Below are 10,689 nucleotides of genomic sequence, written 5' to 3'. Positions count from 1 at the left end.
TAGCCAGAGCACACTAGCCAGATTTATAGGTAAACATTAGCCCGAGGCGAACATGCCCCCTAAGGGGCTGGACTTATCCCCACAGAGTTCCAGGCATAGCCATGTAACTAAATAGTGCTCTCTGTGAGTTCTGTGTTCAGATGTGCTCTCCTTTACCCATGCTTTCTCTCTTGCTTATTCTAGGCCTCGATTAGGAACAGTCATGCACCGGGTGATCGGACTGGGACTGCTTTACTTGATCTTTGCAGCCATTGAAGGCATCATGAGAGTCATTGGGGTAAAAGCCACATTAACCCAATCATCCCTTTTTGTTGCTATGGAATGAAATTGTACTTAGTCTCTTAATATCTCTTTGTTTTTAAGATAAAAATGTATGAGAGAGTTCCAATTTGATTATTTTTCAGATGGAATAGTCTTTTTTTAATAATTGGTGAAGGAAGAGCCCAGAGAGCTTTCTAAAAGTGGACAGTGGAAGCACTGATTAGCATCCTTGGAAGCAGCTCCTTCCAGAAACGTCTACGTCTATGGTCATTATTAAGGGTGTCTATTTCTGCCCTGACGTAGTTTGAACACAGGCATATCTTTCTTAATCCTGGGCTTAGAAATGGATCAAATGAGCAGAAAGGGAATTATTCCCTTCACTCATGTAAGCATCCCTCCTCTCATTTGGCTCTAACTTTGCTCTAGCTGGGTTTACTCTCTAGGGAGTCAGCGCTTCCTATAGTTGGAAGAACCAGGAGGAGGTCATGTTCAGGGAAGACTGTGGTCATGTGGGCAGTAGCACTTGTCCTCTGAGGAAGTGTTGGATTTTATTTTCTGAAAACCCCTAAGAGAAAAGCAAAACTAGCTGAACTGCTCCTGTGAAAGGAGCTTGAGTTCTTGGGAAGCTGAATTGAGAAGCTTACTGGGGTTTACCTGACTCATAGACTTACATCTTACCCAAAATGTATTGAATCCAGTTTGTAGCTCAGATCACTGCACAGAGCAGTTAACGTGAGCTTCCCTCACATATTTTTGTTTGGCTCTTGAAGGAGGACATTTTTGAGCAGTAAGAAGCCTCATTCCATTATCCTGATGTATCTGCATTCCGTGTTATAAACCTGTTCTTTTATTCTTTGAGTATATTTGTTTCTTTTCATAATCATGAAGAATCCCTTGTGTGTGTCTGTGTTGCGACAGGGTTTCTCTGTGTAACAGTCCTGCCTGTCCTGAAACTCTCTTTGTAGACCAGCCTGGTCTTGAGCTCACAGAGATCCACCTGCTTCTGCCTCCTGAGTGCTGGGATTAAAGGTCTGTGCCACCACACCTGGCTAGCCTCCTCTATGATTAAATATATATGTAAACATATAATTCATAGAAAATTAGTCTTTACTAAAAAGACTATAGGAAAAATAATACCCTGCATATAAATTAGTGTTATACATTTTAACATTTACATAACCAACACTTTAGATACTGGCTGTTTTCAATGTAGCTGTTGAAACAGGTATCTAATTTATAGTTTGTTCCTCCCTTTCCACATAATATCCTACCTTTACTTTGACTTTTTTACATGAGTGTATGCCTTTACCATCAAGGGAGGGCAGGAGTCTGTTCCTTTCATAGGATCAGCTCTAGGTTTGGTATGACGAGGAGGAGCATTGAAATGGCAGGTCCAGGTGAGATTGGGGCATGGCAAGCATTTTTTTTTATTATTATTTGCCAGTCTATTTAATTCCAGCATGAAATAAATTGGTAAGAAATTACATTTGGTTTTCCCAAAACAGATGATTTCTGTTTGCTAAACACAATTCCATCAAGCTATAAAGTCTTCCATGATATTTAATATCATGTATTAATGATATTTAATATCAATGATATTCCATGTAGGTGATAAAAAGCAAAATTGTTTATCTTCAGGTGATACTTATACACTGCAGTGAATCATGTGTAAATTTAGACCTTCCCTACTTTTATCTTTCAGGGTTCTAAACATTTAGCTGTTGTTTTGAGTGACATTATTTTAGCAGTTATTGACTCCATTTTTGTGTGGTTCATATCCTTTACCATGTCCTCCCCAAATAGTTTGTGGTATTATTAAAATTAGATTACTTTTAATTTATAATAATGGTGGAATGAAATATAATTGTGCATTATTGTTTTCTCAATATAGTAGTTTTTAAAGGCAAGAAAGTAGTAACTCCCCAGATAGAAATGTCTTTATTTTTCTGTTAGTTCACTAAATAAAAGTGCTCAGTGTACACCTGACACAGTGAGGCACAAATAGAGAATATTGTCTGCATTTACAGAATTCACGCCTGATAGAGACAAATATGTAACTTCACTGGAACAATACAGCAGGAGAAATTGCCATTTTAGAGTGTTGGTGTGAGAATAGAGGCAAGAGGAAAACTCGGGCAATAAAAGTAAAGACTTCACAGAAATGGTTGAGTAAGTAGGAAGAGAATTGAGGGGAAAGCATAGTTGGAAGTGTAAAGCTAAAGGAGACAGTGGCAGAATGTCCCAGATTAGATTTTTACATGTAAATATGGTGGGGGGATTATGGCAGATGAGGCCATGGGGAAAGATGGAACAAAAGATGTAAATGATGTAACGATGGGTCTTCTGCAGCCTCTGCTGTGGCTTCTTAAGAGATGCTTGCCTTCCTGTGGAGAACCAACAGAAGAAATAGACACCTCTGGAATTAGGATGATAGAGCTACAGTAGAGATGGAGCAACCCCGCCCTCAGCAATACATCGCTGCCCTAATGGCTTGTCCTATGCCACTGTGTATTTAGAAAGGACCCTGGGCTGTCTCTTGGAATTACCTATTTTCTAAAGTAGTTTGTGCCTGGAGTTTTTGACAAGTCAGGGAATATGCCCTTGCATTAAGCAATTGAACTTCAGACTTCTCATCCAGAAGAATTTTGTAGCCGGGTGTGGTGGTATATGCCTTTAATACTAGTACTTGGGAGGCAGAGGCAGCTGATCTCTAAGTTAGAGGCCAGCCTGAGTTTCAAAGAGAGTTCAAAGACAGCTGGGGCTGCTTAAAGAGACCCTGTCCCAAAACAAACAAATAACAAAATGTGCTGTTTTCTCTTGGGACTTACAGATACATATCCCAAAGATTTCTTCTTAACCCTCCACAGGGTGATTCATTGGGAAAACATTCATGTAATAACTGGCAGAAATTTTCAAGGAAAAAGCTCTGTATTTTTTTGATCCCATCTCTGTGTTAATATGGGCAGGCTATCGCCTTTGGACAGCATTGACTTCATTACCTTCCTGTACAGTGAGTCAACAGAGTGGAGAGGTAGGAAAAGCAAGGAGACAGGTTTAATTTACTCAGTCATAAAGAAATTCAGAAATTAAAATTATCCTGTACAGTACTGAATGGTGACCAGAAATAAGTTACTATAATAGCCCTTTCCTTTGAATCTGAATTTGCCAAGTTTTCTGTCACCTGCTGTTTGGTCATGTTTACCACTGTAAAGTAAGAAGTCGGTGTCCTGGGTGGTTATGGATGATAAACAGATGTAAGCAGGGCTGAATACGAAATTGATGGTTTGGGGCAATGACCTTGCTCTCTTTGATTTTGATGAACCTAACACAAAAACAGTTAATCCTGTAAGAATCTTAACTGACAGAAATTCAAAGTTGGTAGTCTTTCTTATGTCTCCCCATACCCCCTTTGCTGCTTGGTTATTTGTTTTGCTGTTTTGCTGCAGGCGAATGACTCTGATCTTGTTCTTCTGGCCAGCCTGCCTCTCTCTCTCCTTGACTCGGGCTTGTGCTGGTGGATATCCTTTTCTTACTGCAGCAGCATGCTCCCCTGGCTCTCTCCACCTTGTGGAGCCTGTGCACTTTCATCACTGCTTTCTCTTCTGCAGGGGGTAGCGGTGGGGTGAGTTAAACTTGACCCAATTAAACAGTGTCTTGGTAAGTAAAGGCTTAGGCAGTTTCAAATTTACTTTTGATATTTTTAACCCTGTGGCTTAAAGAACACCTTTGGATGATCTAACAAGAACAGATTTGTTTGTTTCATCCGATGTGTTTAAGGAGTACAGTGTGTTTGCATTTTGTAGGGTCTCACAGTAGGGCCTACTTGATTGGAGTGTGTTACTTTAGAAGCTGATCTTGTCAGCCATAGTGGTACACATCTTAATCCCAGCACTTGGAGGCAGGCAGAAGGATCTCTGAGTTCCAGACCAGCCATGGCTACACAGTGAGACCCTTTCTCAAAGAACATTTTTTAATTAACTAAAATTTTTAAGAAATAAAGGGGAAAATTTTTATTGTAAAAGTATTGGATATCTAGAATGATTGAACGAAAACTTTTTTTTTTTAATATCTAGTCTTTTTTTTTTTTTGAGACAGGGTTTCTCTAGCTGGCCTTGAACTCACAGAGATCCGCCTGCATCTGCCTCCCAAGTACTGGGATTAAAGGTGTGTACCACCACCACTCAGCTTTTTGAAGTATTTAGTCTTTTAAAGAGGTACAAATTCAAAGCTTGCCCTGCTCTCTGTTGGTATCTGGTTCATAAATAAAGGCCCCTGGTGTGCCCCCAAGGAGGAATTCAACTGCGTGAGCAGAGACCTGCAGGCCTCTGCTGACCTCAGGGTTCAGCAAGGAAATCTCTCTGTTTCCTCTTTCTGGATAGTATTAGCCTTACTTGAGCCTGATACTCTTGGAAAGCAACCAATGCAAAATCTTCCCTCAAGGGCTGGAGAGATGGCTCAGAGGTTAAGAGCATTGCCTGCTCTTCCAAAGGTCCTGAGTTCAATTTCCGGCAACCACATGGTGACTCACAACCATCTGTAATGAGGTCTGGTGCCCTCTTCTGGCCTGCAGACATACAGACAGAATATTGTATACATAATAAATAAATAAATATTTAAAAAAAAATCTTCTCTCAACCATTTGTGTTCTGGAAAAGGCTATTGTCCCTTTCCATAGGACTTGGTCCAGGATGTTCCTGCTTTAGCTGACTAAGCCAGACCCAGACCCTCCAAATTCCCATGCTTTGCCTTATGAATGATTAGCTAAACTTTCTGTTTTCTTGTCTAATCAAGACAAAATACTAACTTTACCAAACTTAAAGACTTTTCCCTCCAACGATCCTTGAACCCACTGTCAGCCCGAACACGTACCTACCTCTTTAAAGGGCCTCGTGAGAACCATCAGCCCCCCCGGGAAGGACTTGTATGTTGTCACTGTGCCCGGCCAACTCCCTGTGCTTGCATCCTTCCGTCCACAGGTCTTTTCTCCCTGGCCTTTAAGTTGCTTGAATAGCTTACATGCCCTTGTCCTTCCAAGGGATGTCTCCTTAAACTCAGGCTTCTTTTGTCAGTTTTTTAATTTATAAAAAGGAATTGATAGATGCTCTGACTCCTCAATTATGGCTATTTAGAGAATAACATAAGAACCAACTAGAAAAAGAAAACAAGAAAGCAACAGAAATGGTGTCATAGGTAGCAAGAGGTGTCTTAGCTAGGGTTTCTGCTTTGACTGCGTACACTACACTGTCCTGTTTCACAGGAATACATCACAGGTTTTCTTGCCTTTTTCTTAAAGTCTGTTTATTCATTTTAGACAATGGAAATTTTATATAGAAAACTGTAATTAATTATAATTTTAGAATGGTATAGATTAAGATTCATTTTTTGTGTTCTGTTTTAAGAGTTGTATTTAGCACTGCTGTGTTTGGGATTATAGTTTAAGGTTCTTACTATATTTTCTTTAACTATACTTTGCCATTTTCCATGTTTTTCCTTAACTAGTTTTTCACATTTTTATAAGTTTGGCACAGACTATGAAGACTCTAAGGCTAAGAAAGAACACAGTGAAATTTTCATTGTATAGGCATTTTACAAATACACTCATCTTTGCTGTGCTAGGTAAGCTATCTGTGCCTCTTTCTAAAACAACCCATTTCAGTGTTGTATGTTCTTTCAAAGGTGACTTTGTCTTTCAGCTTCTATAGTGTTTATGGTGTGGACAACAAAGACCTTCAGGATTGCAAAATGCCAATCAGTAAGTAAAATCTTAAGTATTTTAAAATTTAATTAAATCATTGGCTAGATAATTAAAGTGGTTTGTTATGTGGTATTTGTACATTGTGTGAAGGTATACTGCTGTGATTGGTGTAATAAAAAATTGAACAGCCAATAGCTAGGCAGGAGTTATAGGTGGGATTTATAGGGGAGAGAAAGGAAGAGGAGAAGGAATCTAGGTACACAGGAGATGCCAGGAGACATGGAGAAGAACACAGGAGGTTCAAGGTGGAAAAGAGGTAATGCTATGCGATAGAACATAGATTAATATAAATGGGTTAATTTAAGTTATAAGAGCTAGTTAGGAACAATCCTAAGACAAGACTGAGCTTTTATAACTCAAAAGAAGTCTCTATATTATTATTTGGGAGCTGGCTGGAGAGACAGACAAAGTCTCGTTACTTATGGCATCCAATGTAGGATGCCAAATGATTTTTTTGTAGGCTTAGTGACTGCACATAAATCTACTGATATTTTAATTATTATCAGTGGCTCCACAGCTCCCTTAGTGCCCCACCAGCCACTCAGGCTGTGGCCTGGCAGGGCTTCTGGTTCTACTTTTCTGACTGCACTATGTAGGTTTAAATTAAGCCTTCTTACAGCTGCAATATGTAGGTTTAAATTAAGTCTCTATCATTCTGTTTATCAATAAGACTCAGGAGTGAAAGGCTGGGGTAAAACCTGCCAGCATAGAAAGGCTGAGTAACAACAAGCTTGGCCTTGTATTTTGGCCAGAGACACCAGAAGAGACCTGTCTTTTTATTTAGACAAAAGGGGGAAATGTGGGTTATTTTGATCACACTCTTAACATTCCTGAGACTGCCCAATAAAGTTATGCTCTAAATCAGGGGGCAGAACCAGCGAATGGCTTTCTGAAATTGGCCTTTGAGAAGCCAAAATTTGGATAGAAAAGATACTTGGAAAGGAAAGGGTAGGGACTGGAACCTTTTGGTTCTGGGAAGAGGGAAGAGTGGCATCTCTCAACCGTCTCTTGTGGCATCTCTGGCCTAAAATAGGGTTAGCTAATTGTTACTCAGCTTCTCCTAGCTATCAAGTTTTTACCCCAGCCTTTGACTCCTGAGTCTTATTGATAAATAGAATGATAGAGACTTAATTTAAATCACATATCGTGGCCTTGGAAGAGCCAGGGCTGTGAGACAGGAAGCTCTGTTATGCCTTGGCCTGAGTGACGGATGGGGTGCTGACTGAGCGACTGTGGGGCTGCAGACGATAGTTAAAATATGAGTAGACTGATATGCAGCCACTAAGCTGACAAAAAAAATCAATGGTTAATTAAACTATTAAAGTGTTTAAATTAATTATTCAAGCAGTTATTGTTTTTAATTATACTGTTGTAGAATTTCAAAGAATTTAGTTTGTAAAGTAATAATTTTCTTGGGTTTTTCCCTTTTACTTTGACTTATTTTTTGTAGAGTTATCAAAAGTTTTTTCTCTTTTAAATAACTCTGAAACTAGGGGTGGATCTCAGTTGGTAGAATGCTTGTCTCACATGAACAAACCCTGGGTTTAATCCCAGTGCCATATAAACTCTCAGTAGTTGAACAATCCTGTAATCCCAGCTTCAGGAGCTGGAGGAGGCCGGAGGATCAGAAGTTCAAGGCCAGCCTGGGCTTGAATTTATATTTGAGCCTGTATCACAATACCAAAAATAAATAAATATTTGAGCAAGTTCCTCAGATTTGTTATCCCCTTTTCTGAACTTCTTTTTATGTATTTGAAAAGAAATTTTGTGCCTCCTTTCTCCCTTTTTCTTTCTTTTTACCTTTTGGTGCTAGAGATGGCATCTGGGGCATTTTTGCACATGCTCTGCTTCACAGAGCTACACCCCAGCCTGGCTCTGTACCGAAGAGAACTACACACCTAAGGTGGGGTGCTGCTTTGATATCACACTTAGCATTGGCTTTGGAGAGATGCCCCCTACTTCATCTCAGTTCTCACTCAGAACCTCTTTCTTGAGATCACAGATGTACTCACAATGGGCCAGGTGCCCTCATCTGCTGCCGTGTAAGAGACAATTGAAGGAAAGAAACTGAACTTTGGTTGGCATATTTCCCTCTTGAAATTTTCTGCTTGAAGTTACATTTTTTGATTTTTTTTTCTTAAATCTGTTTGTGAAGGGAATTATGTATATTACCTTTAGAAACAATGCTTACAGCATAGATTTCCTTAGAAAAAGATTATTACATGTTTTCTTGCTAGACAGGCTGGAGAGATCTCAGTACTCCTATGTATTCTTTGAATGGATATTTGCACACTTAACAGAAAGTTGACAGTTCATGTTTGGATCATCCTGTTCTAGGATTGGATGGAGCTCTGGGTTGATGATGCATTTTGGAGCTTCCTCTTTTCACTCATCCTTATTGTGATCATGTTCTTATGGAGGCCATCAGCAAATAATCAGAGGTAACAACACAGGGAATTATGACTCGGAGGCATTTGTTAGCTACCTTCCGTGCTGTTGAGAACCTTAGGAGGCACAGCTCCCAGAAAGCATTAGGAAATCCAAAACTGTTAAACACAAAGGCCTTTTATTTTTCCCCCAAGGGAAGGAAATGATGCCTGTTCATTCACCTGGAAGGTAGGAGTGGATGTTGTCAAACATCCTGGTGATCTTTTGCTATTCTGTGGATCCAGCCTTTACTTGAGTCCTCCAAAATCCTAAACTGTTTCAACCCTAATCCTGAACTTTGTCTCTCAGTGAATAGAACCCTTCCTCATGAAAGAGGCCTCATGTACTTTGCATCCTTCAACAATAAAAGTTCCCCTTATACTTATTACAGGTCTTTCCTCCTTACACCCTTGCCCTAACTATCAATAGAAGTCATTCTTACTGCAAAGATCACAGGTGCTTTCCTATAGAGGTATGCTTTGCTAGGGAGTTTTGATATAGCCATTCCTGAAGCTTTGTTGTGTTAATTGTTACATGGAGACTTTCCCCCAAAGTTTTACTGTGCTTAAATGTGTAAGAAAAAGAAACCTCAAGGTCAGACTCCTTAAGTTTTGACCTGCCACCTACTAAAAAGTGGTGCTGACCCAAGTTTCATCCTTTCCCTCGCACAGATCCATGTGTGTGGGGTCCCTGCTGGTCTTGATGCTTGCAGGGACCCCACACACATGGAGACTGCTGGGAAGTACTTTGTTTTTAAGCAGCTGTATAGTTAAGTGAGAAAACAGGCATAGCAAATGGAAGACAGTAAGAGGCATTAAGCAGTCCAGGAGGAAGATAAAGACTCTATGAAGAGCCAGGCGGTGGTGGTGCCTTTAATTCCAGCACTCGGGAGATGGAAGTAGGCAGATCTCTGTAAGTTCAAGGCTAGCCTGGTCTACAGAGCAAGTTCCAGGACAGGCTCCAAAGCTACACAGAAAAATCCTGTCTCGAAAAACAAAACTAAACAGATTCTGTGAAGAGCCAGAATTTATGGAAAAGCTTTAAAATAGCAATAAAACAGCGAAAGATTGAGATGGGGAGAAAAGTCATGGTACATAGAAGTCAGCAAAGTATGCAGTATAGCTAGTATGGCAGGGGCAGCATGTTTTCCTTCTTTTGTTTATTTATCCCGTGTGTCTTTCACTTCATGCATCTTGATCCCATTCATTTTCCTATCCCCTCACACCCACCCTCCGCCCCTATAACTCCCCTCAAAATAAAACAATTTAAGAGAGAGAAAAAAAGAAAAAAAATAAAAATCTCTTCATGGACGCTGCTGTGTGAACAGAGTGTGTCACACAGTAAACCCCTTCGTCCATATATCTTTACTTGCAAGTGTTTGTTGCAAAGAGTCATTTGATCTGATTCGAGGCCCCTGGTTTCTGCTGTACTATCAATGCTGGGCCCTCGTTAGTACTCTTCTTGGATATCTTGTTGTTGCCCTGTGTTGTGGAGATCCTGTGGCTTTGGTTCTGTGGGTCAGGCCCCTTCACATGCTCCAGCAGATTATGGGTGGTAGATGTTGAAGTAGGTCAAGTCAACCCTGGTTCTTGCCCGCCAGTTCTCCCCTATCCTCACCACCAGGTGAGCTCTCCCCCATTGCCCTAGCTAGTTCACCCTTGCAGCAGTGAGCAAGGGGTGGGGCCAGATCTCCTGCTTTCACATCCTCAGGGTCAGCTCGCCCACACCTGCACCATCAGAACCTGCTCTACTGTGTTCAGGTGCAGCATTCTTATCCCACATTCTTGCAAGTGCTTTTAGTTTAGAATATTTGCATAAATTTTACTGACTAAACATCCTAATCTGAAATCCAGGATCCACAGAGCCAGAAACTTCTAGAGCACTGACCTGATGCTTAGACAGGCAGGTATGCAGTTTGAGAGTCAAGGTATTCAGCCTATTCTTTATTTCAGGAAAGCTGGACAGGGAGAGTGGGACTGAATGGCACAGGACTGAGTTCCAGTTCAGAAATCTGTATTTTGGACTGTGGTGGCGGCCATTCCCACCTTCTCCTGCCTACCTTCTTCTCCAAGGAGAGAACTATTGAGTTTCTTGAGTATCCCTCTAGGGAGCCAGGCGGTGGTGGCGCACGCCTTTAATCCTAGCACTCGGGAGACAGAGGCAGGCGGATCTCTGTGAGTTCGAGGCCAGCCTGGTCTACAAGAGCTAGTTCCAGGACAGGAACCAAAAGCTACGGAGAAACCCTG

The 10,689-nt window shown here is 40.8% G+C and overlaps 1 protein-coding gene across 2 annotated transcripts in view; it reads left to right on the top strand.

Moving 5' to 3' along the window:
* Tmem87b (transmembrane protein 87B) overlaps positions 1–10,689 on the top strand; it is a 51,027-nt gene that overhangs the window by 28,726 nt on the left and 11,612 nt on the right. Inside the window, exons 10-14 of one of the 2 annotated variants that reach the window (XM_005365653.3) lie at positions 184–277; positions 1,964–2,035; positions 5,769–5,877; positions 5,955–6,013; positions 8,354–8,457. In XM_005365653.3, coding sequence (XP_005365710.1) covers positions 184–277; positions 1,964–2,035; positions 5,769–5,877; positions 5,955–6,013; positions 8,354–8,457 — 438 coding nt within the window. Of the gene's footprint in view, positions 1–183; positions 278–1,963; positions 2,036–3,707; positions 3,780–5,768; positions 5,878–5,954; positions 6,014–8,353; positions 8,458–10,689 lie in introns of both variants that reach the window. The other variant, XM_026788460.1, reaches the window with a different exon arrangement.

Source organism: Microtus ochrogaster, unplaced genomic scaffold (genome assembly GCF_000317375.1).
Source record: "Microtus ochrogaster isolate Prairie Vole_2 unplaced genomic scaffold, MicOch1.0 UNK3, whole genome shotgun sequence".
NCBI classification, from domain to species: Eukaryota; Metazoa; Chordata; class Mammalia; order Rodentia; family Cricetidae; genus Microtus; species Microtus ochrogaster.
Note: the sequence above shows the minus strand (reverse complement) of the source record. Positions and strands in the feature narration are given on the sequence as shown.